The sequence below is a fragment of the Molossus molossus genome, unplaced genomic scaffold (assembly GCF_014108415.1).
Source record: "Molossus molossus isolate mMolMol1 unplaced genomic scaffold, mMolMol1.p scaffold_m16_p_1, whole genome shotgun sequence".
NCBI classification, from domain to species: Eukaryota; Metazoa; Chordata; class Mammalia; order Chiroptera; family Molossidae; genus Molossus; species Molossus molossus.
The window spans coordinates 117,467,761-117,495,597 of NW_023425344.1; the positions used below are offsets into that span (position 1 = coordinate 117,467,761).

Genomic DNA, 27,837 nt, shown 5'->3' on the forward strand with positions numbered 1-27,837 from the left:
AATATTTTAAATAATGTTTTTCCAAACGAATTACATATTTTCTTATACCAAGACAGTTAAATAAGAAGAACTGAAGAAAAAACTGATAACATTTGCTTTTAGGAATTCCATTCATTGGGAATTGGATACCAAAATTTCATGGAATTTCAATCACAAAACTGGGACATTAGCAAAATATATCAGTGAACTGTAAAAAGCTCAGAAGAGAAAATGCAAATAATTTAGATCTGTTTTATGCAAATTTCTGAGTTAATTTCTGAGTTACGCTTTAAGTATTCTATAGTATCCCTTTATTCTCACTCTATCAATAGACAAATAACTATAATCCCATAACAGGCAAAAGAACCCATTTTTATGCAGAATGAGTATAACAAATAGAAAAGAGGAAATGGAGACCAAGGGCATCTTTTCACACCTATTTTATTTAAGGGAAAAAAAAAAAAAACACTCAGTATGATTCTGTCACTCTTAAGTCAAAACATTAATGTGGTAGCTTTGCTCTAAACCAGACATAGGAAAGTCTGATAAGAGGACTGAAATCAAACTACATGAGATTTAGCAATGATACACTAAAGTAATAGTGCTGATGTTGAAATTCAGCATAAACAAGCATAAAAATCAGCCAGAATTAGAAAGGGGCAGAGGAAATGTTTGGCAGTGTTGGGTTTATTAATCACCCTGATTGTGGTGATGACTTCATAAGTTCATATAGATGTAAAAACTTACCAAATTCTATGCTTTTGCATGCAATTTATTTTATCTCAATTAGATTTCAATAAAGTTTTTTTTAAAAAAGTCAGCAGGAAAGAAAATCACTATGCATTTTTACCCATGACTCAGCTACTTTAAGGCCAAAAAATGAAAATCAAATCACAGTCTGTAACCAAGTGTAATTAACAACTCAAGGATCACAGGCAAATAGACATTCAAGTTAAAAGAACAGGTATATTGCCTGGCAGGTGTGGCTCAGTGGATTGAGCGTCATACCATGGACTGAGAGGTCCTGATTTGATTCCTGGTCAGGGCACATGCCCATTTGGGAGGCATGCAAGACGCAGCCAATCAATGTTTGTCTCTCACATCGATGTTTCTATCTCTCTCTCTAAAAAAAATCAATAAAAACATATTTTTTAAAAAAGAACAGGTATATCAACATTTTTAAGAGAAAAAACTAAAGTTTTGTTAAAAATATCCTGAGACAGACTGATTAAAGGATTCTGGAGGTCACATTGCCTATATAATTTATGTCCCACCCTGGTGTAGAATGCTCCTGGTTTCCATTTCCAAATGGATATGTGATGACACAGAGTTTATCAGGATTTTCAGCCTTACTGTACTTCTCTTCCTTGCACCTCTGCAGAATCTCTAAGCTCCTCTGGTGGACTGGGTGTTGGAGAAAGCTAAAACTATCCATACTTTTCAAAATTGCACATGGCGCTGTATCATCATGTCCTTAGGAAGCAAAAGAAAAACAAAAAAATGGAGAAAAGAAAAAGACATTATATAAGCCCAAACCAATAGAGAAGCAAGGACAATGCTGCCAACTATCTTAAGAGTATATAAAAATTTAACAAGTGATCGGGGTTAAAGGTAAATGATTTTTCCAATTAATTTGAGGAAATTACACAACAATTAACAGTAAAAAAATAAAGGTCCATTTTAGGTATTCAAAATATTTTTTTCAGTACTAAAAGTATTGTGTGTTAATAACATACTAAAATTTTCTAATTTAAAACTAGGGAAATTTAAAAAAACAATTGGTATGGTTTCGTTTTTTATTTTTTAATGGACTCATTTTTATCAGGTCTGAACTATAATTAGCATATAGTTGGCAACAATGCAAGAAACACTGATAAACCCCAAAGAGAAATTTACCAAAACAAATTACTGAAAGTTAAACAATTCTGTTACGAATCTTACAATTAACAACACTTGTAGGAATTCCAACAAGTGTGTCAATGTTGAAAAAGTAGGAAGAAAGCACAATAGAGCAGGAAAATCCAGCAGCACTTCTGTATTTATAATCTAAAAACAAGATGAAAAATCTGTACCTAACCACCACTTATTATAAAGTAAAGCAGAATCAACTACTGGGAGGAAAGGGAAGACAGTACTTTTAAGTAAGGACCAAAGCCCCAGATTAGTGCCACGGAAACAGCAAATCACTCAAGCAATAAGGGGGCTGGAGTGGGGACAGGGAGTTTCAGTACCATAAATATTAACAATAAATGAATTTAAAAGAGAATATGGGCCCTGGCCGGTTTTGCTCAGTGGTTAGAGCGTCGGCCTGCGGTCCAGAGAGACCCAGGTTCGGTTCCCGCTAAGGGCACATACCTCGATTGTAGTTTGTCCCCGGTCCTGGTTGGTCGTGCAGGTGGCAGCCACTCGATGTGTCCCTTTCACATCGATGTTTCTCTCTCTCTCTCTCTCTTTCTCTCTCTCTCTTCCTCTCCTCTTCCTCTCTCTTCCTCCCACTCTATCTGAACAAAAAATGGAAAAGAATGTCCTCAGGTGAGGATAAAAAAAAAAAGAGAGAGAGAATACAGGTTTTCTAGGTTTGGGGGACTTAAGTATCTTTCACTTAGAGAATATCTCTAGACTTAGGACATTGAGTTCAAATGTATGTACATATGCCTTTAAAAAACAAAACTGAGCCCGGCTGGTGTGGCTCAACGGTTCAGCATCAACCCATGCACTAAGTGGTCGCTGGTTTGATTCCTGGTCAGGGCACATGTCCAGCTTTGGGCTTGGTCCCCAGTGAGGGGCATGCAAAAGGTGGCCAATAGATGTTCTCTCTCTTACTGATGTTTCTCTCTCTCTAAAATCAATAAAGAAAAAAACATTCTATTCTATTATCAACAGTTCCCCTCCTTGATGGGCTGTTTGGAGAAAGAATGCTTAGACTCAGACTAGACTGCACTTGGTTAGTTAGGGGAGAGGGCAGGTATCAGTTGAGAAGACCACTTGAGGAAAAAAATACCTAGTGAGTTCTACTCATACTCCATCCAAATTGTAATTTTAAAAAGTTATCACCAGATTTTCAGGCCCTTTAATACCCAACTTGTTAATCTGTGAGTCAGAAGCATTATCATGGTGTTAAAGTGTTCTATATAAAAGTTCAGGATATTAAGTACACTAAATTATCTAGATTTAGCCCTGGCCGGTTTGGCTCAGCGGTTGGAGCGTCAGCCTGCGGTCCAGAGAGACCCGGGTTCGGTTCCCGCTAAGGGCACGTACCTCGGTTGCAGTTTGTCCCTGGCCCTGGTTGGTCGTGCGGGTGGCAGCCACTCGATGTTTCTCTCTCCCTCTCTTCCTCTCTCTCCCTCCCGCTCTATCTGAACAAAAAATGGAAAAATGTCCTCGGGGAGGATAAAAAATAAATAAAATAAAATTATCTAGATTTAAGAAATCACACTTAACATTACCACAGCCACTGTATTCTATCTTTTTTTTTTTTTTATCCTCACCTGAGGATATTTTTCCATTTTTTGTTCAGATAGAGTGGGAGAGAGAGAGAGGAAGAGAGAGAGAGAGAAACATCGAAGTGAAAGGGACACATCAGGTGGCTGCCTCCCGCATGACCCAACCAGGGCCGGGGGAGAAAAAGTGCAACCGAGGTATGTGCCCTTAGGGGGGGAAAAACTGCAACCGAGGTACGTGCCCTTAGGGGGAACCAAACCCGGGTCTCTCTAGACCGCAGGCCGACGCTCTAACCGCTGAGCCAAACCGGCCAGGGCTCTATCTTCTATTTTATCTAATAAATTGTGGCAATGACATTTGGATATGGGTAATTTTGTACCTGTGATTGTTTTGTGTCTCAACATCATGCTGTAGTTTTTCAAAATTTCCATTCTGTTCCTTCATTCTGCTTTCTATGCCCACTTCTAACTCTTTAACTGTTTTATTTATTTATTTATTTATTTATTTATTTATTTATTTATTTATTTTTTATCCTCACCTGAGGACATTTTTCTATTTTTTGTACAGATAGAGTGGGAGGGAGAGAGAGGAAGGGAGAGAGAGAGAGAAACATCGATGTGAAAGGGACACATCGAGTGGCTGCCACCCGCACGACCAACCAGGGCCGGGGACAAACTGCAACCGAGGTACATGCCCTTAGCGGGAACTGAACCAGGGTCTCTCCGGACCGCAGGCCAACGCTCCAACCGCTGAGCCAAACTGGCCAGGGCTCTTTAACTGTTTTAAACATTATTTTACAGACTATAATAGTACTTCCAAACTTTAAAGTGACATTCCTTTTGTTTCCTGTGTGTATCAACTCCCTGTTGAAGTGGTTTGGTTTTCTAGGATAATTTATAAGTACATTTTCAGTAGGGGTTATATTCTAAAGGAATCTCATCAGCTCTTAAAACGGGTTTATTTAGTGCTCACTTATGTTGGTTCCCGGTCTAGTTTGGACAATTTCTTTCCTTTTTTTTAAGTAATAAAATAATCTTGTGTAACCTCCTCAGGAATTTTAGGCAACTGAGCCTTTTGCAGACCCCAAGTCTGGAACAAGACAACCAATCATTGAAACAACTAGGTTCAGTTCATTTGTGGTTGGTAATGGTGCATTTCTGGTGTGTAAGTCAATAGAACATTCATGATCTAAAGGTGAAGCAAAGCCATATATACACAATTACAAAAACTTGTGCTATAGGATATCTTAGGGGGAAAAAATTCCCAGAAGATACTAAATTGGTCAATTAAACTAGTAGCTTTGGAAACTTTTCCATACATTCCTACCAGATTAGTAGTTTCTGTGTCATTAAAGAAAAAATAGGAATGTTTCATAGATGTGTGCCTTTACCATTGTCAACACCAGATATTTTAACATAAGACCCATTACTACTACTTCCAGTGGCAAATTTCATCTGCTGCTCGAAGTGCTCCAGCTGGAAGACCAGAAAGTTCTTTACTGTGTGCATGGTCTGCTTGTGGATCAGAGTCTCTTGTCAGCTGATGGAGTCAATTTTCTAACTCAGACTGACTACTATTGCTTAAGGCAGCAATTTTCAACCCTTTTCATTTCATGGCACACATAAACTAATTACTAAAATTCAATGACATACCAAAAAATATATTATGTTTTTTGCCAATTTGAGGAAAAAAAAAAGGTGTAATTTTGATTCATTCACACCAGACAGCTATTGTTGTGTTGGCTATTGTCATTTTTTATTTGACAATCTAAGGGAAAAGAGGTCAGTGCCCCTGACTAAATAGTCAGGTATTCCATGTTTTAAAAATTCTTGTGGCACATCAGTGGAAAATCACTGGCCTAAAGTTGTATTGATAAGCTGATTCCTAAATTTTTAAATTTCTTCTTCTCAATCTTTAATTCTGCTTTGCAATGTGTTCTTTGTTCAACACAGATCTTCTATGTAGTGAAATTTCCACTTCTATCAGTCCAATTATTTCTCTAGATCTTATTTAGATGCTATATATCCAGCTATTTGGTCCTGCAGCTCTTGTAACTGTCTTCTTGTTGATTCTGTTTCACTAACCTGCTGAGCTTCCACATTTTGTAATTCAGAACTCAGCTGATGTATCTGACTCAATCAGCTTCTGCATTTCTTCGCTTTGCATCTCTTTTTCATGAAGATCTTCTAGCTCTGTGCTATTTAGCAGTATTGCTATCTAGGCCTTCAAAACCAGATCCTTCTTTTAAGCTGTTAATCAATTTCTCTTTAGATAGATGCTAATAGCTTTTTACTTGTAGCAATTTCTGCTAAAGGATTCCAAGTTGGATTTGCACATTTTGACTTGCTGCTGTAGCTCATCAACTTTCTGCTTCTCATATTGAGTATTTTCTTTCTGCCAGAGTAACTGCTTCTGCCATTCTGAATAGCAGAGTAACTGCTATTCAGGTGTGCAGCACACTGACTTTGCATTAGTTTATAGCTCTGCTGGCTCTCTCTTCAGGGTAGTATGTATTTCATGCAGTCTCCTGTGATTTTTCATTCTGTAAGGCTTCTAATGCTTTTGTGTGAGAATTCAGTAGCTGGTCAGCTTCTTGGACTCTCACTTTCAGTATAGCCAGCTGGGAATCTTTTGCAACCACTTCAGTCAGGTCTCCTACTTGGGTTCAAAGTTCTGAAATTATTCAGTCACTCTTTGAATGGTCAAAATTTCACTTTCAACTCTTGCTCTGGTTTTGTTTAATTCTTTAATTTCCTTTGCTCTTTGAAGTAATGAGGCCATTTTTTATTTAAAGACTTAACTTCATTTCTCAGCAGTTGATTATCCAGCCAAAGATTAGATAGGTCATGTAATTTGCCATCATCAGTAGGTATTGGCTTGTGATCAGCACAGGAAGCATCTGATGATACATTTTCCTTTGAAGAATCCTCTTAGACTTCAAGACCAGAATCTGAGTTATTAGAAGCTTCATATCTTTGGCTCCCAGAAAGATTTTCTTCAGTGGTTTTGATGGTGATTATGCTGGTGTTTATAGCTCTGACACTTATCCAAGAATACTGAAGAACAGGTAGGTGTCTTGCCCCTTTTATTAATGTCCACCCTTCAGCAGGCTCCTTCTGTGAACTACAGTGGGACCTCGGTTCTCAAACTTAATTCGTTCCGGAAGGCTGCTCGAAAACCTAGTCATTTTGCTCATTAGAAATAAATTAAATTAACCCATTCCAGACCCCCAAATGATTCCCGGTTTTAACCTTTCTTATATATAATACATGTTTAATATACCATTTAATCTATAAATAAACACTTTAAAAACTAAAAGGACATTGCCCTGGCTGGTTTGGCTCAGCAGTTAGAGCGTTGGCCTGTGGTCCAGAGAGGCCCAGGTTCGGTTCCCGCTGAGGGCATGTACCTCGGTTGCAGTTTGTCCCTGGCCCTGGTTGGGTCATGTGGGTGGCAACCACTCGATATGTCCCTTTCACATCAATGTTTCTCTCTCTTTCTCTTCCTCTCTCTCCCTCCCACTCTATCTGAATAAAAAATGGAAAAATGTCCTCAAAGATAAAAAAAACAAAATTAAAAAAAACAAAAAACTAAAAGGACATAAAATGTAAATGAAAATTTAACAAAAAGGAAATGAAATGTACAGTAAAAAAATAAAAATTTAGTAGTAATAAGCAGAAACAAAAGCAAAACAAAAAACAAAAAAAATATTCACAGCACAATTTCCTGAGATGTTAATGTCAGGTTTAGCGGAAAACTGATTCATACTCGCACATTCTCTCCTGTGTCACCTGAGAGACGTATGACTGATCATACAAGTATCAGCATGAAAGGGGTTGTCGGGTTGAGAAGCAAATTATTCGAGATGGAAGATGTTCGAGAATCAAGGTTTGACTTAAGAAAATCAAACAGCAGCTCATCACCAAGTTCTGATTTTTTTTTCTCCAAACTGGGATGAAGGCCTAGGAACAGATGCATTTCAACAGGATGGGAGGCCTCCACTGATGTCCTGCTTTCACATTTGTGGTGCCAGTTAAGATGGTTGTTTTTTTATTTCTAATGTTATCAGCTGCTGAGGAAATATAATTAGCTTTAGATCCAGTCTGATTAGATCCAGCAAAAACTCTGTATTTTGCTGGTGATGTTCAGGACAGAAAGTATTTTTGCTGTATATGATGTTGCTAGTGTTCTCTTTTCTACTGAGAGCTGTTGCAGCCCCTTGATTGATTTGGTTTAAAATATCTTCTGCCTTTCCAGAAAGATCAACAGACCAAGACATGATGGTAGCAGAAAATGCTTTCTTTTATTATATTAATCTGGTATATTACATTGATTCAACTTTTTAAAATTAAACCAACCTTGCATTCCTAGGTAAACTCCATTAGATCATGGTGTATAATGTATAATACTGTTTTCATATATTGCTGGATTCCGTTTTCCAGAATTTTGTTGAGGAATTTTTTGTGAGGAATATTGGTTTGTGATGTTCATTTCTGTGATGTATTGTTTGGTATCCAGGCAATACTGGCCCAACTTAATGAGACTAAAATTATTCCCTCTTATTCCATTTTTTGGAAGTTTATAAAAGATTAGTGTAAATTCTTCTAGTATTTGATAAAATTTATTAGTAAATTCACTGTTACTTGGCTTTCCTTGTGCAAAGCTTTTAATATTCTCTATCTCTGAGCAGTTTAATTATGATGTATGTATCCAAGTTTGGATCTCTTTGAATTCACCCTCCTTGTAGTTTGTTGAGCTTCTTGGTGTGTAAAGTTTCTTGAGGTGCTAGAATATGTAGATTAATTTTCAAATTAGATTTGAGGAATTTGGGTCATTTTTTAAAATAAATATTATTTTTGCCCCCTTCTTGCCTTTCTTTCTGGACTCTCAGAGGTTGGTATGCTTTCTTGGTGTCCCACAGGTGTAGAACCTCAGTTTATTTTTCTGCATCCTTTTTTGTTTCTGTTCCTTAAATCTGATAATCTCAACTGATCTGTCTTCAAGTTTACCAATTCTGAATTCTGTCTATTCGAACCTTCTGCTGAACTCTTCTAGTTTATGTCAGTTATTGTATATTTTCTCCTATTTCAATATATATAAATATATATTTGATCATCTCTATTTGGTAGACATTGTTTTCAAACTTTAGTTCTTCAGACAGGGTAGCCTTAGGTCTTTGAACATAGTTAAAATAGCTCAATGGCTTTGTCTAGTAAGTTAATTACTTGGCTTTCCTCAAGGACAATTTCTATTGATTCCTTTTTCCCTTGTATGGGTCATATTTTTTTGTTTCTTTGTATGTCTTATTTTGTGTAGAACACCATACATTTTTAATAATATAATGTGGAAACTCTGGAAATTAGATTTTCCCTTCTTCCCAGGAAATGCTGTAGTTGCTACTTCTTGCAGTTGTTGCTATTTATTAAGGACTTACCTGAATTAATTATGTACAGTTTGCATTTCTTGTCACATGTGACCATGGAAATCTCTGCTCAGTTAGCATAGTGGTCAACTAAGGATTGCAGACAGATATCTTTACATGTCTGAAAGCAACAAATCTCCAGTCTTTGTTAAGGGTCTGATGTGTATGATGTGTTGGGGCACACCTTCAACACTCAGCTAGGCCATTTACAACTCTGCCTTCTCCATCACTTCCTGCTTGCACAGTGTCTGAAGGTTATCCAGAAGTGAGAAATCAGGATCTTCTCAGGTCTTTCCTGCACATGCACACAGCCATGGGCATGTACACAACCCTATACATGTGCATGGCTATCTAAAATTTCCATAAATATGTGGGAACTTTACAAAGTCGTTATGGAGTCGTCATTTCCCAGCTTTTCCTTTTAAGAATTTTGGTTAGTTTTTGCCCCAACTATTATCTATTGCATCAGGCAAATGCAATGTTCAACAATTGCTTCTGATTGTTTTTGGACAACACTCGCAGGTAGAAGGCTATATTCACATTGGACAAGCATTGAATCTGGTTAAAGACAGTCTTGCAAAGTGAGATCTTCCAGGGAAGACCCAATAGAATAGATTGAATAAGGAAAATTCTCTACAAATGGAGTTCTGAAGGAGCTCCAACACCCTGCTACCCTCCCTCGTGGTTGCCACACTGCTGCTTGTCATTGTGCTTCAGGCTGCAGCTTTTCAAGGCATAAGGGGAGCTGGGGAGGGAACAGTGCAAATTAAAACACTACAAAGTGCACCATCTTTACCAATATTCAGCTTTTTTCCTTATACAAACACTTCCAAAATTACTGCAAGCCTTTGATTAATTTCCTGAATTCTGACACTTTTTGCAAGTGTTCTTGTTGTTTTTGTGGAAGAATTTTCAAAGGTCCTTACTCCATCATCCACTGACGTTCAAAATAAAACCTTTACTCTTCAACTAACACACTTCAGTACCTGATACAGAAGTGATTTATAAATAATGGTCAGGCCCGGCCGGTGTGGCTCACTGGTTGAGTGTTGACCCATGTACCAAGAGGTCACTGGTTTGATCCCCAGTCAGGACACATGCCCAGGTTGTGGGCCCAATTCCCAGTGGGGGGTATGCAGAAGGCAGCCAATGGTTCTCTCTCATCGATGTTTCCATCTCTCTCCCCTTCTCCCTTCGTCCCTCTCTAAAATCAATAAAGGACATTTTAAAAAATAAAATAAATGAATAAATAATGGTCAGTAGTATGTTTATTAATATGCATTTAATTGTGTTCTGTATTGAGTAGAATTGTGAACAGAGAGTCCTGCACAGAGATCCTAGATCACTGGTAATATTCAAATCAGTTTTTGTACCTGGTCATTTCTGGAAATAGATGGTGACTGGAACCCTCCTCCCACATGCATAAACAAATGGGAGCAAATTTGAGTCACTCAGTCCATTGAGTGGGGTGGGGAAGAAGAAGAGGTTAAGTGGAAATCGTTAAAGCTCTCTATCTACAGACACAGTATGAATGACTTCAGCTTCTCTCCCTTTAGATGAAGAAACCGAATGACACCTGGCCCTCCCTTGCTCTTCTTGCCTTTTATCTCAACGCCAGAGTTGAATTCCTCATCCTTTTCTAGTCTTTTTAGAGTGATTAAAATTCCTCTTTGGCTATATGTTTATGGTAACTCCTAAAGAACCAAATAAAGAATTATTGTACTCACTTCTACATACTGTGTAATTCAGGGTCAAGTTATGATTTCCCCTGTATGCTTTATTCCAGGCTCCTTCTTATTCAGGAGGAGTAAATCAGAGACAAGGTGGATGATACCACTGGAATATCTGTTGTCCAATACCTCACTGCTGACAAGACAAATCACTACCATTTCTCATTCTATCTCCCAGCAAAGCCGATATGTGGCATCACTAAGACTGCCTACTTATATGACACCACTAAGAACATTTTGTGGTTTCCTAATCACCGTAATACATATTCCATAACTGTAACAAATTTATTCTTTAAAACAATTAATTTTTATTTAAGGGCCTTAAAATGGCACTGTGTCCTTTGATTTGAAAGTCTATATTAAAAAATAACACTTAAGCACTGGCTGGGTAACTCAGTTGGTTAGAGCATCGTCCCAATATGCCAAGGTTGCAGGGTCAATCCCTGGTCAGAGAAAATACAATACTCCAATGAATGTATAAATAAGTAGGACAACAAATTGATGGTTCTCTCTCTCTCTCTCTCTCTCTCTCTCTCTCCACCCCGCCTTCTGCTCTCTCTAAATCAATCAATAAAAACAACAGTTCAGAGTAGGTTTTAATTTTATATTCTCATTTGTGCTCAGTTGGCTTCAAGAACAAAAAATATGTCAAGAAATATCTTAATAAAATCCAGAATTTTTGGATAACTGTAAGGACATTTATTGACAATTAGCTAAGAGTCCATTGAAATTTTTTATAAAGAAGGCCTCAAAAAACGTGATATTGTATTTCTGCAGTCTACATCTTTTCTTCATAAGAAGTATGATCTTGGACCTCTTATTCTCATAAGATCTGAACTTAGTTACCTTCTGCCTTCTATATATTCTGCTTCTGCTTAAATAATCTCCAATTCCTGTTTCACTTTGAAATGTCTGCATAGTGTTTACAGTCATTGTACATGTTCTGAATCTACTACCTAATCCATTTTCAGTTATTTCATTAGTTTTTATTTTGCAATGCTACAATTTCTAACTTTATGGTATCCTTTTATCCCAAATCCACCAGAAATAGTAGGTGGCCTAAGTTCTGTGGAGGGAGCAAAAATGCTAAATGCTGGCACTAGCACTAATACACTGTAATACAATATTCTCAGTAACATATCTGCTCAGTCATCTGCTCAAACTGCAAATAAACTATAGTTTTTCCTTTTCTTCATAAAAAGTACAGTTTAAAACTTGGTATCCAAGGGGTTAGTCTAGGGTGTTGGTAATATTCTTTTTCTTAACCTAGGTAGTTAATGAGTGCTACAGGGGTGTTATAACTTTCTGATAATTCACTGACCTATACATATTTGTTTTGTGAACTTTCCTAGATGCATGATATATCCCAGAATAAAAGAGTTTTCAAAGAGTTTATTATATAAAACCTCTAAATGGGCCAGGAAGAAAAACTACATTAGAAAATAAGAAGAATCCAGAAACTATCAAAGCAGAGATAATACAAATTCAATTTGTAATCATTAGTAACACTGAAATGTCTTTGTATAAACTGATTATTATACAAATACAACTAGCTTCCACAAATAATATTTAAATGCCAAAGAAGCCCTGGCCAGAGTTGCTTAGTGGTAAGAGCATTGGCCCTCAAACCTAAGGGTCAGGGGTTTGATTCCCGGTCAAGGACACATACCTGAGTTGCAGGTTCGATCCCTGGCCCTGGTTGGGATGCCTGCAGGAGGCAACCAATTGATGTGTCTCTTTCACATCAATGTTTCTCATTCTCTCCTTCCCTCCCTCCCTCTGTATCTCTTCCCTTCCCTCCTTCCCTTCCACTGTCTAAAAATCAATCAAAAAAAAAAATCAGTTGCCTTTTGCACATGCCCTAGCCAGGGCCAGAATCAAATCTGCAACCCAGGTACATGCTCTTGACAGGGAATTGAACCCATGACCCTTTGGTGTGCGGTTCAATGCTCTAACCACTGAGAACACCAGCCAGGTTATATCAGTATTTATTAATAAAAAGCACCAACCCATATACATACACATACATCTTATATCTATTTAATTCAATCATATAAAGTTCACTAGAACAAATTATATCTGAAACATGATGTAAGGATATGGTAAGAAAATAGAATAGAATAAAATTATTGTTTCTACTCCTTAGAGAAGTAAACGATTTTCAGATGAAGCATAGTAGAGTACTAATACTACTGCTTACCAGTTTTTCTCTGTATGTGTCTTTTCCCAGCTTCCCTGAAGGCAACCATGGCTCTGAAAAAACCTCGGAGAACTGCCCATCGGAAAACAGCTACAGGATCAATTCCAATCATCTCAGAGATAAATGCATTTTTGCTACTTCTCAGAAGAGCTACAATGTCAGGACGCATATGATCTGTATTTTTTTCCCGGAAATCCTACATGAAAAAAGTATTAGTGTTATTTTTTTTTAATTATTAAACCAAGAAGATAAAAGGTGACATGTTTGAACAGTGGTACAATAAGGACTACAGAAGTGATTTCTGTTCTAGGTAGCTAATTGGACCAGATATCTTCTATAAAGTCCCACCCAATCCTGAAACTACTAGATTCTAAACTACATTTGAATTACAAAGTATATGCCACAATTTTATTGCAATTTATTAAACACTGATCAGGGAGAGCCTCTCTGGAGCAGTAGCATATAAAATGACAAGAAAGCTGAAAAAAAAAGGGAGCCAGACGTAAGAAGGTCAGGAACAACATTCCAAGCAAAGAGAACACCTACTACCTATTGGTGGTGATGATCTGAACAAGTTAGGAGAAAAGCATTAAGAACAAGGGCTGGGTATTTTAGGCAAGAGTGAGTGTAGTGGAAGATAACACAAATAAGTAGGCTATGTTAGGAGTTAAGAGTCTGGATTTTATACAGGTGTAAAGAAAAGTCACTGGAAGGGTGATGACACGAGCTAACTGGTGTTTTCTAAACACCACTGGTTGCTGTGGAGAAAATGAATTGTACAAAGAACGGAAAAAGGGAGACCAGCTATTGCAATATTCCAGGTGGCTGTCCCAGCTGACAGTGACTGGGACTACACTGGCAATAAGAATAAAAAGGGAAAATAGTGATATTTGTAATATGTTATGGAGGTAAGGACAAAGGACTTGTTGGTGGATTAGGACATGGTGAGAGAATAAGGGAATTAGGTTAACACCTATATTTGGGGTTTGAGTAACTAGGTGAATGGAGGTGCCATAAGCCGTTATGGATAAGACTGGAGAAAAAAGGTGTGGAGATAGGAAATAAGGATTAAGAGACCAGCTCTGTCCAAGTTAGGTTTAAAATGATAAGGATATTATAGTAGCAGTAACACTTATTAATAGGTTACTAAGTGTGTTGGCACTCTTCTAAGCATTTTACATGTGTTGTCTTATTTAAGCTCATTTCATTCTCCTAACAACATCCTGAGGTAGATATTATTCCTATTTTATAGATGGGGATACTGAATCACACAGAGGCTATCTCAGCCCCTATCACACAGTAAGTCAAAGAACAGAGGTTCAAACACAACCACTTATAACCACTATACTATATCTGCATAAAGACATCAAGTAGGTAGATGGTTAAATGTGTCTTGAGTCCTAAAGAGATTCAGAAAATACATTTGGATAGTATCAGCATACAGATTTTTAAAAAACTAATTAAGATTACTTAAGGACTATAAATAAGCAGTGATAACTCCTGCCAAAGCATGGATGGAGGTTGGAGGGGATAAAACACACACAACATACACACACACACACTGGGTTAAAATATCCCACAGAAAGATAGTGAGGGCAAGAAACTTACTAGAAGAAGGTCCCAAACCGATATGCATAGTCTAGACATTTGGCTATAAACACACCCAGAAGGAAGGATCGAAACTTGGTGAGTGAATCACTCCAAGTTCATGCATCTTTACAAAATAGCTGTAACTCAGAATTCTATGAAGAACATGCGTAGTATGATGTCATCTACCCTCATGTCCAAAAGGCAGTTGGACTCATCCTATTACCTTTATGGCTTTCCTTTCCTAATTCTTCTTTGTTCACCTGAGAACAGGGAAAAGAGGCAAACAAGGCAGAAGTCTTGGTCCTTGGTTTGTCCCTAAATATCCTTCGAGTAAAAGTAAAGGGTGGAGCAAAAGTAGGTTTACAGTTGTATGTGAAACAGTGTTTCTTCTTGTATGATTATGTATTATTTTCTATACGAACAACTGTAACCTACTCTTGTCCTACCCTGTATATATGACAAAAATTAGTAAAACTAACAGAACTTTCAAGTCCAAATCATTGCCACTGCCATCACTATCATTAGCTAATACCTACCAAGGGCAGAAAAGATATCAGGCACTAAGTTAACCACTAGATATAACCTATTCAATTCTATCAATTACTCAACACAGTAGAATCAATTACAAGCCACACTTCACTGATAAGTAAGTAGAGAGATACAGAAGCTTACCAAAGGTCAAACATAGTATGTACCAGTGCAAGTACTGAAACATCAATCTGCCCTACCCAAGACTATCCCATCTTATAACTACACTATACAACCTAAAATTCCAGAATTCTTTTTCCATGATGGCTGTCAAACATTGATAGTGACCTTCATTTTCCAAATGGAATGGTTTTATCTCTCTGTCTACCTAGGTCTAGATTTCTAAGTACATTTCATAAACTACTCATATCATTCTTCTTCAAACTCTTTTCTCTTAGTTTCTATAACAACACATTTTGTGATTTACTACTTATTTCTTGTGCGGCCCTCTCAGTCTCCACTGCTGGTTTCATATTAGAAATTTTTAAGAGTCTGATCTTATGTACCCTTTCCATTCAATCATCTTACATCAGGGGATCTGAAACACAATGATGGCTTTAAGCACAATTTTACAATAATGCCCAAATCTGTATTTCCAGCTCAGATCTTTTTGGTTAAGTCTGAGATTCATTTATGTACCCTAAAGGTATTTCAAAATTGAAAGAATGCATTCTCCAATAAAACAAGGTGAGCCTGGAATTTCCTTTGTGGGAAAGTTTTAAACTACTGGTTCAAATTATGTAACAGACATGGGATTTTCAGGTTTTCCTATATTTTCTGGTGTCAGTTTTAGTAACGTGCATTTTTCATGCAATTTTCTATTTTATCTACATTGTCAATTTTGTTGGCGAAATATGTTCATATCCTTTTAATATCTCTAAAGTATGCAGTTATCTCCTTTTTCATGTCTGATACCAGTATTTGTGAATCTCTTTTTTCAATTATTATTTTCTATTCCTTTTATTTATATTATTTTCTGTTATCTTTTCAAGGAACTAATTTTTGTCTTTGTCAATTTCTCTACTGCATGTCTGCACTCTATTGCACTGATCTCTGTTCTTCCCTTTTTAATCTCCTTCTTCTAATTTGGGAAGATTTGATTTCCTGAGGTTTCCTAAAATAATTTTTTATTTTTCAATTACAGTTAACATACAATATTATATTAGTTTCTGGCGTACAACATAGTAATTAAATATTAATATAATTTACAAAGGGATCACCTTAATAAGTCTAGCACCTGGACTTCCAGTCAAGATGGCAGCGTAGGTAAACCATCCTCCCACAACCACATCAAAGTTACAACTAAACTACAGAACAACCATCATTCAAAACAGCTTGAAATCAAGCTGACTGGAAGTCCTACAACTACGGAATTAAAGAAGCAGCAACATCCAGACTGGTAGGAGGGGCGGAGGCAGATGGGCTGGTCCCACACCCACCTGTGGCGGATAAAAATCAGGAGGACACCTCGGCTGGGAAGGTCCTCCCTGAGGACTGAGGGGTCTTCATCCCACACCAGGCACCCCGCTCAGGGTTCCAGTGCCAGGAAGAGAAGTCCCCATAACTTCTGGCTGGAAAAACCAGCGGGAACTGAGACTCAGGGAGGCTGAGGCGGCTGGAGCCTCAGGCATCTCCTCTTAAAGGGCCCGCGCACGGACTTATCAAACTCACTCCCTCTAAGCTTGGAGGGGAGGCAGCTCGAGGGGCGTCAGAGACATACAGGGAAGAACTGAGCCATATGGCATTGGAGTGAGAGCTGGAGAGGGGGCTTTCTCCAGGACAAACATGCTGTCAGAGGCCTTTGTTCCTTTGGTGAGCCCTTCCCTAGGGCAGCAGACAGCCCCCATATCTGGGACTCCAGCAACCTGGCTCACACTGGTAGCCCCGCCATGATGATTGATTCCCTGAGGCCCCATCCCACCCAACTTTCAGGTCCACCCAAGCTGTTGCCAGTTACTTAACCATAGGATTGGCCTGTCTTGGATCCTGCTTCAAGTTTTCCTAAATTCTTTCAAACAAGCAGCATCTGGTCTCAGCTAGCCCCATACCTCTCATTAAGTAATACACAGAAACAAACACAGGGAGGCAGCCAAAATGAGGAGACAAAGAAACAGGTTCCAAATGAAAGAACAGAAAAAATCTCCAGGAAAAGAACTAAGAGAAATGGAGATAAGCAACCTAACTGATGCTGAGTTCAAAATACTGCTTATAAGGATGTTCAATGAACTTAGTGAGAACCTCAGCAAAATTAGTGAGGGCCTCAAGAGCATAAAAAAGAACGAGTCAGAAATGAAGGAGGCACAGTCAGAAATAAAAGAAGGACTAACTGAATAAAGAATAAAGAATAATTTACACAGATTCAATAGTAGAGAAGGTAAAGCCAAGAAGCAAACCATCAATTTGGAATATAAGGAAGCAAAAACACCCAATCAGAACAGCAAACAGAAAAAATAATCCAAAAAAATGAGAACAGTGTAAGGAGCCTCAAGTGTGCCAACATTCGCATCTTGGGGGTGCCAGAAGGAGAAGAGCGAGAACAAGAAATCGAAAACCTATTTGAAACAATAATGGCAGAAAAATCCCCTAACTTGGTGAAGGAAACAGACATACAAGTTCAGGAAGCACAGAGAGTCCCAAACAAGAACCCCAAGAGGCCCACACCAAGACACATCATCATCAAAATGCAAAAGGTTCAAGACAAAGAGAGAATCTTAAAAGCAGCAAGAGAAAAGCAGATAATTACCTACAAGGGAGTTCCCATTAGACTGTCAGCTGATTTCTCAAAAGAAACTTTGCAGGCCAGAGGGAGTGGCAAGAAATATTCAAAGTGATGAAAGTAAGAACCTACAACCAAGATTACTCTATCCTGCAAAGCTGATATTTAGAATCGATGGCCATGTAAAGACTTTCCCAGACAAGAAAAAGTTAAAGGAGTTCATCACCACCAAACCGTTATTATATGAAATGATGAAGGGTCTTTTGGAAGAAAAAGATAAAATATATGAACAAACAAAATGGCAATGAATACATATCTATCGACAATGGAATCTACAAACAAAATGAACAGGTGGAACAGAAACATTCTCATAGATACAGAGAACATTTTGTTGGTTGCCAGATGGGAGAGAGATTAGGGGAATGGGTGAAAAAGGTGAAGGGATTAAGAAGAACAAATTGGTTGCTAGACTGACAAACCTCAAAGAGAAGCGGTTTGGGGGGTGGGAGGAAATGAACCAAAGAACTTATATGCATAACCAATGGACACAGACAACAGTGTGGGAAAAGTCAGGAGGGGGGCAGGAGTGGGGAAAAGGGGGTCAATGGGGGAAAAATGAGGAACATCTGTAATACAGTCAACAATAAAGATAAAAAAAGAAAAATCAAAGCAAAAATAAAATGAAGAAAAAAAATAAGTCTAGCACCCATCTGACACCATACATAGTTATTACTGTACTTTATAACCTGTGACTGTTTTTATAACTAGCAATTTGCATATCTTAATCCCTTCCCATTTTTCACCCATTCCTCACAACGCCTCTTCCATCTGGTAACAATCAAAATGTTCTCTGTATCTATGAGTTTATTTGGTTTGTTTGCTTATTTTGTTCTTTAGATTCCACATATAAGTGAAGTCACATGGCATTTGTCTTTCTCTGACAAATCCATAGACCTCTAGGTATATCCGTGTTGTTACAGATGGCAAAAGTTCATTCTTTTTTATAGCTGAGTCATATATCCCATTTTATATCTATACTACTACTTATTTGTCTATCTGTCAATGGACCCTTAGGTTGCTTCCATATCTTGGCTATAGTACATAATACTACAATAAACAGAGATTCGTGTGTCTTTTTGAATTCTTGTTTTCAGTTTCTTTGGATAAATACCCAGGTGAAATTGCTGGTTCCTTTGCTGTTCTTTTCCCAGTTTCTTGAGATGAAAGCTAAGATAATTACTTTTCAATCATTCTCTCTAATATATGCATTTAAACTTATAAATCATTATTTTAAATGCATCCTACAAATTTTGTTATATTGTATTTTCATTAATGTTCAATTTAAAATATCATTGTATTGTGATTTCTTTTTTGACTCATGGGTTATAAAGAATTTTACTCAATTTCTAAACACCCAAAAATAGTCTAGTTATCCTTATGATATGCCAATTAGGTCAGCTCTTTAGGAATGCTGTTTAATTTTTGTTTTTGATTTTGTGCCTGCTTATTTTGTTAAATACTAAGAGATATGTTTTTAAATCTACAACTGTGATGATGAACCTGTCGAGGTCTACTTTTCCTCTCCTTTTGGTTTATATATATTGAAATGAAGTCATTAGGTAATGTAACTTTTGATGATTATGTCTTCCTGTTGAATTGGCCCCTTTTATTGTTATAAAATGTACCACTTTAATAATACTTCTTGCCTTAAAGTCTACTCTGTCTAATAGTAATGTAAATATACCACCTCTTTTAGTTAGGATTTGCATAGTATCTTTTTCCAGTCCTTTTACTTTCAATCTATGTGATAATATGAGTAAATAATCACAAATACAATTTTATATACTCTATGCTTCCAATTATCTGAAATTTAATAACAAGTAAAACTAAGGAAAAAAGTTAGAATAGTGGTTACCTCTGGGTGAGGGAGAATGAGCAGGGAAAGGGCATGAAAGAAATCTACACTTTAGATGTATACCCTGTGCACGTCACTATATGATTTTATAGCTCAAACTTTTTAGTTTTTGTTTTAAATTGCATTTAAAAATTTTTAATTGATGTATAACTGACATATAACACAGTATAAGGTGTACAGTGTTGATTTGATACATTTATATGTTGCAATGTGATTATCACTGTAGTAGTGTTAACATCTCCATCAAGTCATATAACTATCTTTTTTTGTGGTGAAAACATTTAATATCTATTCTCTTAAGAACTCTGAACACTATGTTATAATAACAATGTTAACTATAATAACAACATTGTGTATTAAATCTCCAGAACTTATTTGTCTTCTAACTGCAAGTCTGAGTCCTTTGCCCAACAACTCCTCAAATCCCCCACCCCTTAGCCCCGGGTTACACCATTCTGTTCTGTTATTCTTAACATTTGTTCTAAAATCTGTTCCTTCCTGTCTTTTCCATCTGAAAAAAATAGCACCTCAAATTTACATTAGCTATGGCCAGAAGTCACTTACCTAGAATCCCTCAATAAGGTTTACTGATTATACCTCTGAAATATATTTCATAATCTAGATTTCCTCCAACTCTACTGCCAATCCTGTGGTTCAGCTTACCTTAACATTTCACCTCAACAGTTTAAAAAAGTTAGCTAATTTTGACCTCCCAGCTTCCATTCCCATCCTTGTTGTTCTTTCTCCTCACAATAATCAAAGAAATCTTTGAAAAATACAAATCACATCCTAAGCTTTAAACTCTTTTCATGGTTCCCCATAATAATTTCAACAAAAAACAAACTCATTTAACTTCTTCTAAAAGCCCTGAAGAATTAAGTTGCTTTCCATCCTGTGAATTTATTTTATGCCACTAGATCCAGTGCTCACTATAATCAAGTAACAATGGCCTGTTTCCAATTATTTGAACAGATTAAGTTATTTTCTATCTCATTATTCATCATCTACATTTATTTCAGGTCATCTCTCAATATTTGAGTTTTTCAGAGAGGTCTTCATGGATCTACAAATTCATATTCCAGTATTTCTCTAGTTTCTCTCATAGAACCCATTCATTTATTAATAGCACAAAGCTCCATTTATCTGTATTATACATAAACACACATATGTATGTGTGTATATGTATGTATATGTATAAAGAGTGCCAGGAATATATTCGTCTATTTTATCACTGGATCATTCCAAACACCAAGCACAGGGTCTGACACATGCTGTGTGTTTAGTAAGCACTTCCTAAACAAGTTATCTTAATTCTAACTCTCACCTCAAGACCCAGGAGAAAACATACTGCTCCACTAGTCTCCATACTGTCACTGTCTTGCCTGGGAAATTGCCTTAAATGGCAGGCTTAAACATCAAGTGGTTGAAAGGTAATAGCTCACTAATTACAAATAAGAAATGAACAAAATTATAAAGATTTCCTTCCATAGGAGGTAAAGAGTTTGAATAAATTCATTAGGAGTGTAAGCTCACAAATACTTAATGGTGCATAAAGACATGTGTCAGGCCTCATGTGAAATTCAACAAACTAAGAAGATCAAGTAGTAGATTTAAAACATACTGATGGCCCTGGCCAGTTTGGCTCAGCGGTTAGAGCGTCGGCCTGCGGTCCGGAGAGACCCGGGTTCGGTTCCCACTAAGGGCACGTACTTCGGTTGCAGTTTGTCCCCGGCCCTGGTTGGTTGTGCGGGTGGCAGCCACTCGATGTGTCCCTTCACGTCGATGTTTCTCTCTCTCTCTCTCCCTTCCTCTCTCTCCCTCCCACTCTATCTGTACAAAAAATGGAAAAATATCCTCTGGTGAGGATAAAAAATAAAAATAAAATAAATAAAACATACTGATGTATCTATTGTTTCAGATCTAAAAAGTCTATTAGAATAGACTGACATCAGGTTTATCTATAGGAAAAAATCAACAGAAACATCACCTAAAACAGTAATATATTGACAAGATGGAATCTGAATTTTAGTAGTATCCTTATAATAATGTCTCTAATTGTTACTGATGAAGAGCCACCACATCTACAAAGTGGACAGTTTAGTACAATTAAGAATACATCTCTACCCTAAAGGCATATGCAATATGAAATTTACTGACCTTTACCCCATATTTTACTTTCCCGGCATAATGTTTTATGGTGAAAGCAGGCTCCATCACAGCTGGAAATTCAATGTAAGAATTCTCTTCATGTTGATGCTTAAATTTGTCTAGCAATGTTTGATTTGTAGCCTGTGGAAAGCTGAATTAAAAACAAAAGCAGAAACACTAAAAAAAGATGCTGTAGTGAACAATCTTTTTTAAGAAAAATACATTATAATTATATTGCCCTCTAACACATTTAGCAAATTTTCACTTATATTATCTAATCTGATTTTCATAACAAGCTAAAAAGTGAGTGCAATAAGAAATGGTGCTCCTATTTTATACATGAGGAATCAAAAGTTGTGATTTGTCCAAACTCATACTTTGAAAGAAGAACTAAGAAGTTAATTCAGGTTTTTAGGTATTTAGCTTATGTTGCCTTGTGCTCCACTGCTATAAAATCTGTAGGATAATAAAACTAAATCATATGTTGTTTGGGGCCCAGAACTTCAAAAAAAGGAAATGATGTCTCAATTTAGATTGGTTCTTTAAATCCAGTCATTTTTGTTTTCTTCATGTATAAATTAAGTAGTAATCTTCTTACTCATAACAGTTACTATATATTTTTATATTATATCTATTATTTCAAATATATCAGTGGGGTTGTACTCACTGATGAGCATTTCGTATCAAGGAATCATTCAAATAATATTTATTACAAAGTAATTACATAACAGCAAATACAGGAATATAGAAGTTCAGAAGAGAAGAAACATCAATAGTTGAAAGGTTCACATGGATATATCAACCAGCTTACAAGTATGAGCTAGATAATAAAGATTGGGTAGGAGTTGAAAACAGAAAATATCACTGATAGAGAAAGAAGAGTGCAAATATATTTCAGAGAACAGTTTCATTTAACAGAGGCTGAAATAATGTGACATGAAGTTTGTAAAGATGCTGAATATAAAATCTAAGATGTAAAAATTATTCTAAAATTCCAACAAAAATGGTTAATTATGTAGTTATGTATTGGAATCAGAAAGGAAAATGGCCTTTGGTGTCAGTCAGTCATAGTATACGTTACCAGTTGTCTGTGACTGAAGACAAGCTAGGTAGGTATCTTCCCTTAAGAACTGATTTCCTAATCCATTAAATGAATACAATGAGGTATCACAGTGCTAGTAGAATTAAATAACACTAGTAAAAACATCTGACACTAACTGGCATCCTACAGGGATAAAATAAATGTTATCTACTTTATGTTGCCAATATTGTCATTTTCCTAGTCACCTAGGCCTGCTTTTGCATTCAAATACTATCACCTTTCCAAAGGTTGAAGAACTATCATCTAGTTCTTCCTTTCCATTTCAGAACTCTAAAGTCATTCTAGAATGGATTACACTCTTACAATTTCAAACAGAGTACAGCAACAGCCTTAATAATAATTCTGGTAATTCTAATAATAATTCGGGTAATTCTAATCTAATCAAGTCACTAAATCAAGATTCAAAATAAATGTTCCTATAAGAGTGCTTTAATCATGTGCCTCCCCTACTAAGGAAAATGTATGGATCACCAAGGCATAATGATGAAATCCAAGCTCCTAAGCCTAGACCAACCCAACCTCTGCAAACTTATGCCTCACTACTACACAACAGAATGCTTCTCTTCAGCAAAGGTTTATTTACTTTCTAATCCTCTGAGTAATCAAAATGCTTGTGATTTATTTTTCTCTTACTTTTAAATGAAGGAAAAAAAAATATTTAAAGAAAGGAGGGCAGACATGAGAACAGTTTTTATTCCAAACAAGGAAAAATGGAAAGGAAAGCTCTCTGCATGTCCCACATTCAAAGAAGATTTGTGGATACATACTACATTATCAAGCAAAAGAACTTGCAACAGAAACACATCCCACATTACTGTTCATTCCAAAACTCTTCGTCTAGCATTCCCCCAAAGGCTATCTGTAAGGACAGCCTCAATGTTTCTATGCATATAGGAAGTTATCTCTGGAACTTTCAAAAATACCAATGCCTGGAACCCACTTCCTGTGGTTCTAAAGAATTGAAGCTAGGTGGTGCCACATCAGTATTATTCACATGTGCCCCGGGTAATTCTTAAGAGCAGGTATAACTGACAACAAGCTGTCCTAAATGAAAGCTCAGATCCTAAATTCAGTTTGTTAAAATGCAGATTCTGATTCAAGAAGTCTGGGGTGAAAGTCTGAGAGTCTGCATTTCTAACAAGCTTCAAGAGGTTACCAATGCTGCTGTTAGTATATTATACTTTGAGTACTGTAAGAAAGACTAGTAACACTCCTAACATCCCACTCCTACCTAACTTTGCTTACATTACTCTTCCTTTCTAAATTCCACTACATGAATTCTTTATAATCTGGTTTTAAAAACCTGCACAAGGTCAAATAGCCAGTAGATAGCAAGACAAGATTAAACAAAACTTCTGACTTCAAATCCATGCACCTGCAAGCACTACAAATACATTGAATAAAAAAGGAACCCTACTAAAGATTATATAGAGAGGAATAATACTCCATTTAAATGATTCCTAAAATGGTTCTACCTACATGTAACTAATTTATTTTCAACCCCTTCTTAAAGATAAATGGCAGAAAGAAAGTATTTCATGCCTTTTCATCTTCTAGGATATTAAATCATAGAGAACAAAGGTAATAACAGGACTGACTCATAAACTGGAGTTTGTTAAAAATTTTTTATGAAGGACTGAATAAAGAAACATAATTGAAGAGATGACTATCAAGAGATTATTCAGTCATCTCCTACCTACAACAATACCCTGACAGATGATGCAAAATAATATAATGGGCAATTTTATTACTTTATGAAGCAGTGGCTAATCAGCCTAATAATTAGAAAATTATTCTTTATACTGAATCAAAAGCTGTCTCCCTGTAATTTCTGGTCATGGGTTAATCCCACTAGCTTTTAGGTAACAGAAAAGAGGTGACATTCTCTTTATTTGGCTGTGTGTGTGTGTGTGTGTGTGTGTGCGCGCGCGCATGTGTGTGTGTGTTAACAACTGTCCAGGGAAACAAAGTCTTTGTATATAAGACAAGCACTCAATAAAATTTACTTCAAGAATGACAGGACACACAAGACCCCTTTGCTCTACAATTACATATTCACTCTATCAATAGCTGTTCATCATCATTTTAAGATATATAACAGACAACTTTGTTATGTCATCATCATTTCCTTTCTGCATGCCAGAAAACTAAGGACCAAGGATATTAAGCGATTCACCAAGGGTACTTGTTAAAGATGGGATACAACCCTAAAAATCTAACTCTACAATCTAAGTATTATTGGGAAGTAATATAGGACAATGCAAGCTTCTCAGTCAAAAAATACCTGGAGGGCTTAAATCTTAAGTAAATCATTTACTACCCATATGATTTGTTTCTCCAATTGCTTAAATTTTTTTGTTCTTTTTGTTACCAAAAACAAATTGCTTATCATTTCAATATCAACCAGAATAGTTCTTAACAATGAGTATCAAAACTACCAATGGCCCCAGCCAGTGTGACTTGGTTCGTTGAAGTGTCATCCTGTGCAGTGAAGGGTCACGGCTTCAATTCCAGGTAAAGGCACATACCTGGGTTGCAGGTTCAATCCCTGGCTGGGGAGGCAGACAGGAGGCAACCAACTGATAGTTCTCTATTTGATCAATGTCTATGTCTCTGTCTCTCTCCCTGAACCTTCCTTTCTCTCTAAAATCAATAAAAACAGCATTGATTTGGTGTTTGGCTAAGCAGTTAGAGTGTTGGCCCTTGCACCAAAGAGTCGTGGGTTTGATTCTGGCCAGGGGCATGTACCTCGGTAGCAGTTCGTCCTCAGCCTTGGTTGGGTTGTGTGGGAAGCAACCAGTCAATGTCTCTCTCTCTCACATCGATGATTCTCTCTCTCCCCCTCCCACTCTATCTGAAGATAAATGGAAAAAATCAAGGGTGAAGATTAAAACAAAAAACAGCCCTGTGGCTCAATGGTTGGAGCATCCGCCCATGAAAAGAGGGTTCCAAAGATGGAATCCTGGTTAAGGGCATGTATCTGAGTTTCAGGTTTAATCCCGGGCCCCAGGCGGGGCACTTGCAAGAGGCAACCAATCGATATTATCGTTTTCACAATGATGTCTCTGTCTCTGTCTCTATCTCTCCCTCCTACCCCCTCCTTTCTACTCTCTTTAAAATAAAATCAACGAAAAAAATATCCTCAGGTTAGGATTAACAAAACTATGAAAAAATGTTTTAAATAATTTAAAATAATAATAAAATAAAAACATATCATCAGGTGAAGATTAAAAAAACTGCGTACCTATGAAGCTTTCTAAAATACAGTACACCAGAGGTATAGGTACACAAGCAGAGTTAAGAACAATTTCATAAGAGATAATATATGTTTCAGGACATATAGGCAAAACAAAAAATTTTATACAACTGTAGTCATGAAATTACAACATTTTTGTGTTGACTGCATTTTAATTCATTTAGATTGATGTAACTAAACTAGGAATAGAGTGGGTAGCTATAACTGTTTGCAGTCTCCTTTCCAATATACTTATCATTCTGCCATATTTATTCTATATTTCTATACAGCCATTCTGTGTGTTTATGGCATGTTAATAGGGTGACATATAACTTACCATACAAACCAGGATATCCTGAAGGTAAAAGTAGGCACCTTTTTTTGGTAAGGTTTTTATTGATTTTTTTTTTAGAGAGAAAGAAGAAAGGAGAGATAGAAATAGCTATGTGAGAGAGAAACATCAATTGGCTGCCTCCTGCATGCCCCCTACTAAGGATTGAGCCCACAACCCGGGCATGTGCCCTGACTGGGAATTGAACCTGGACCTCTCAGTCCATGGGACAACAATCCACTGAGCCACACCAGCCAGGCAATGGTAAGCACCTTTAATAACTAAATTGAACAAGTCATAAACTTTATATCGTCCCACACAAACATAAACTTTATATCGTCCCACACAAACATAGGTATGAACCTCCTACCTATAATAAATCCCAAATATTTTATATCCTAGTGTAATGGGTATAATATTAAGGTAGGTATCAAACGATCTAATTCGATTTCTAAATATTTTATGAAAATGTCATAGAAAACCCACACTCTCCATCACTTCAGTTTCTCCAGTTCTAAATCTGCCATTTCTTAGTATAATCTAACTATAAATACTTTATAGAGCACTGAGAACACTCTGGAGGGATGCCATGTGAAACTTTATTTCTAAAGCTTATACATAAATTTAGTGTACTGAATAGTATTAACAAGAGACGGTAAATATCTGGTACCTGTACAGTTGTGGCTGCATCACTAATCTATCATGATATGTTTTCTGCTAAACATGAAAACAGCAAACACATCTCACATATAAAACTCAATTCAAGAAGAGAAGAACAGCCCTGGCCGGTTTGGCTCAACAGTTGAGTGTCGGCCTGCGGACCAGAGAGTCCCAGGTTCGGTTCCCACTAAGGGCACCTCGGTTGCAGTTTGTCCCCGGGCCCGATTGGGGTCATGTGGGTGGCAACCACTCAATGTGTCTCTTTCACATTGATGTTTCTCTCTCTCTCCCTCCTGCTCTATCTGAAGATGAATGCAAAAAAAAAAAGAGAGAGAGAGAGAGGAACACACAACAACGAAATAAATTAATGCCAACAAATTTAACATCAATGTACCTCTGTAGAAGAAATATGGAAAAAATATTTAAAAGAGTTCTATAATAGTGAATTCCAACCAATTTTCTGACACACACATGCATACAAGAAAAACTTTGGCTCTTTATTTGATAATGGAAGAAGAAAGCTTAGAACTTTGACAGGAAAAGCCCAAATGGTCCATGACAAAATTGAAAACAATCATACTCACTTGCTTTCTTCATCTAAAAGATGGAGCAGTCCTGTTGGTTTCTTGCTAATAAGATTTATGCAACAGGTATTATCAATATAATCTATATTGTGCCAGCTGATACCTTCAGCTCTATATTCCTCCTAGGAAATAAAAAATTAACAATTTACTCATTTTGCAGAAATAATAGGTATATGATAATGAGGACTGAAAAACTTTTAACAGGCTTCAAAGAATAGTCTAAAGTTTTCTCTTTTAAATCAGTTAAGACACACAA

General features: G+C 36.8%; 1 protein-coding gene across 15 annotated transcripts in view; it reads right to left on the minus strand.

The window, feature by feature from the left end:
* MYO9A (myosin IXA) overlaps positions 1-27,837 on the minus strand; it is a 341,194-nt gene that overhangs the window by 173,396 nt on the left and 139,961 nt on the right. For 14 of the 15 annotated variants that reach the window (XM_036243152.1, XM_036243160.1, XM_036243103.1 and 11 more), the window contains 4 exons: positions 27,582-27,703; positions 21,679-21,820; positions 12,773-12,968; positions 1,333-1,452 (listed from right to left, as the gene is read on the minus strand). In XM_036243152.1, the coding sequence (XP_036099045.1) occupies positions 1,333-1,452; positions 12,773-12,968; positions 21,679-21,820; positions 27,582-27,703 (580 nt within the window). The remainder of the gene's footprint in view (positions 1-1,332; positions 1,453-12,772; positions 12,969-21,678; positions 21,821-27,581; positions 27,704-27,837) is intronic. The other variant, XM_036243109.1, reaches the window with a different exon arrangement.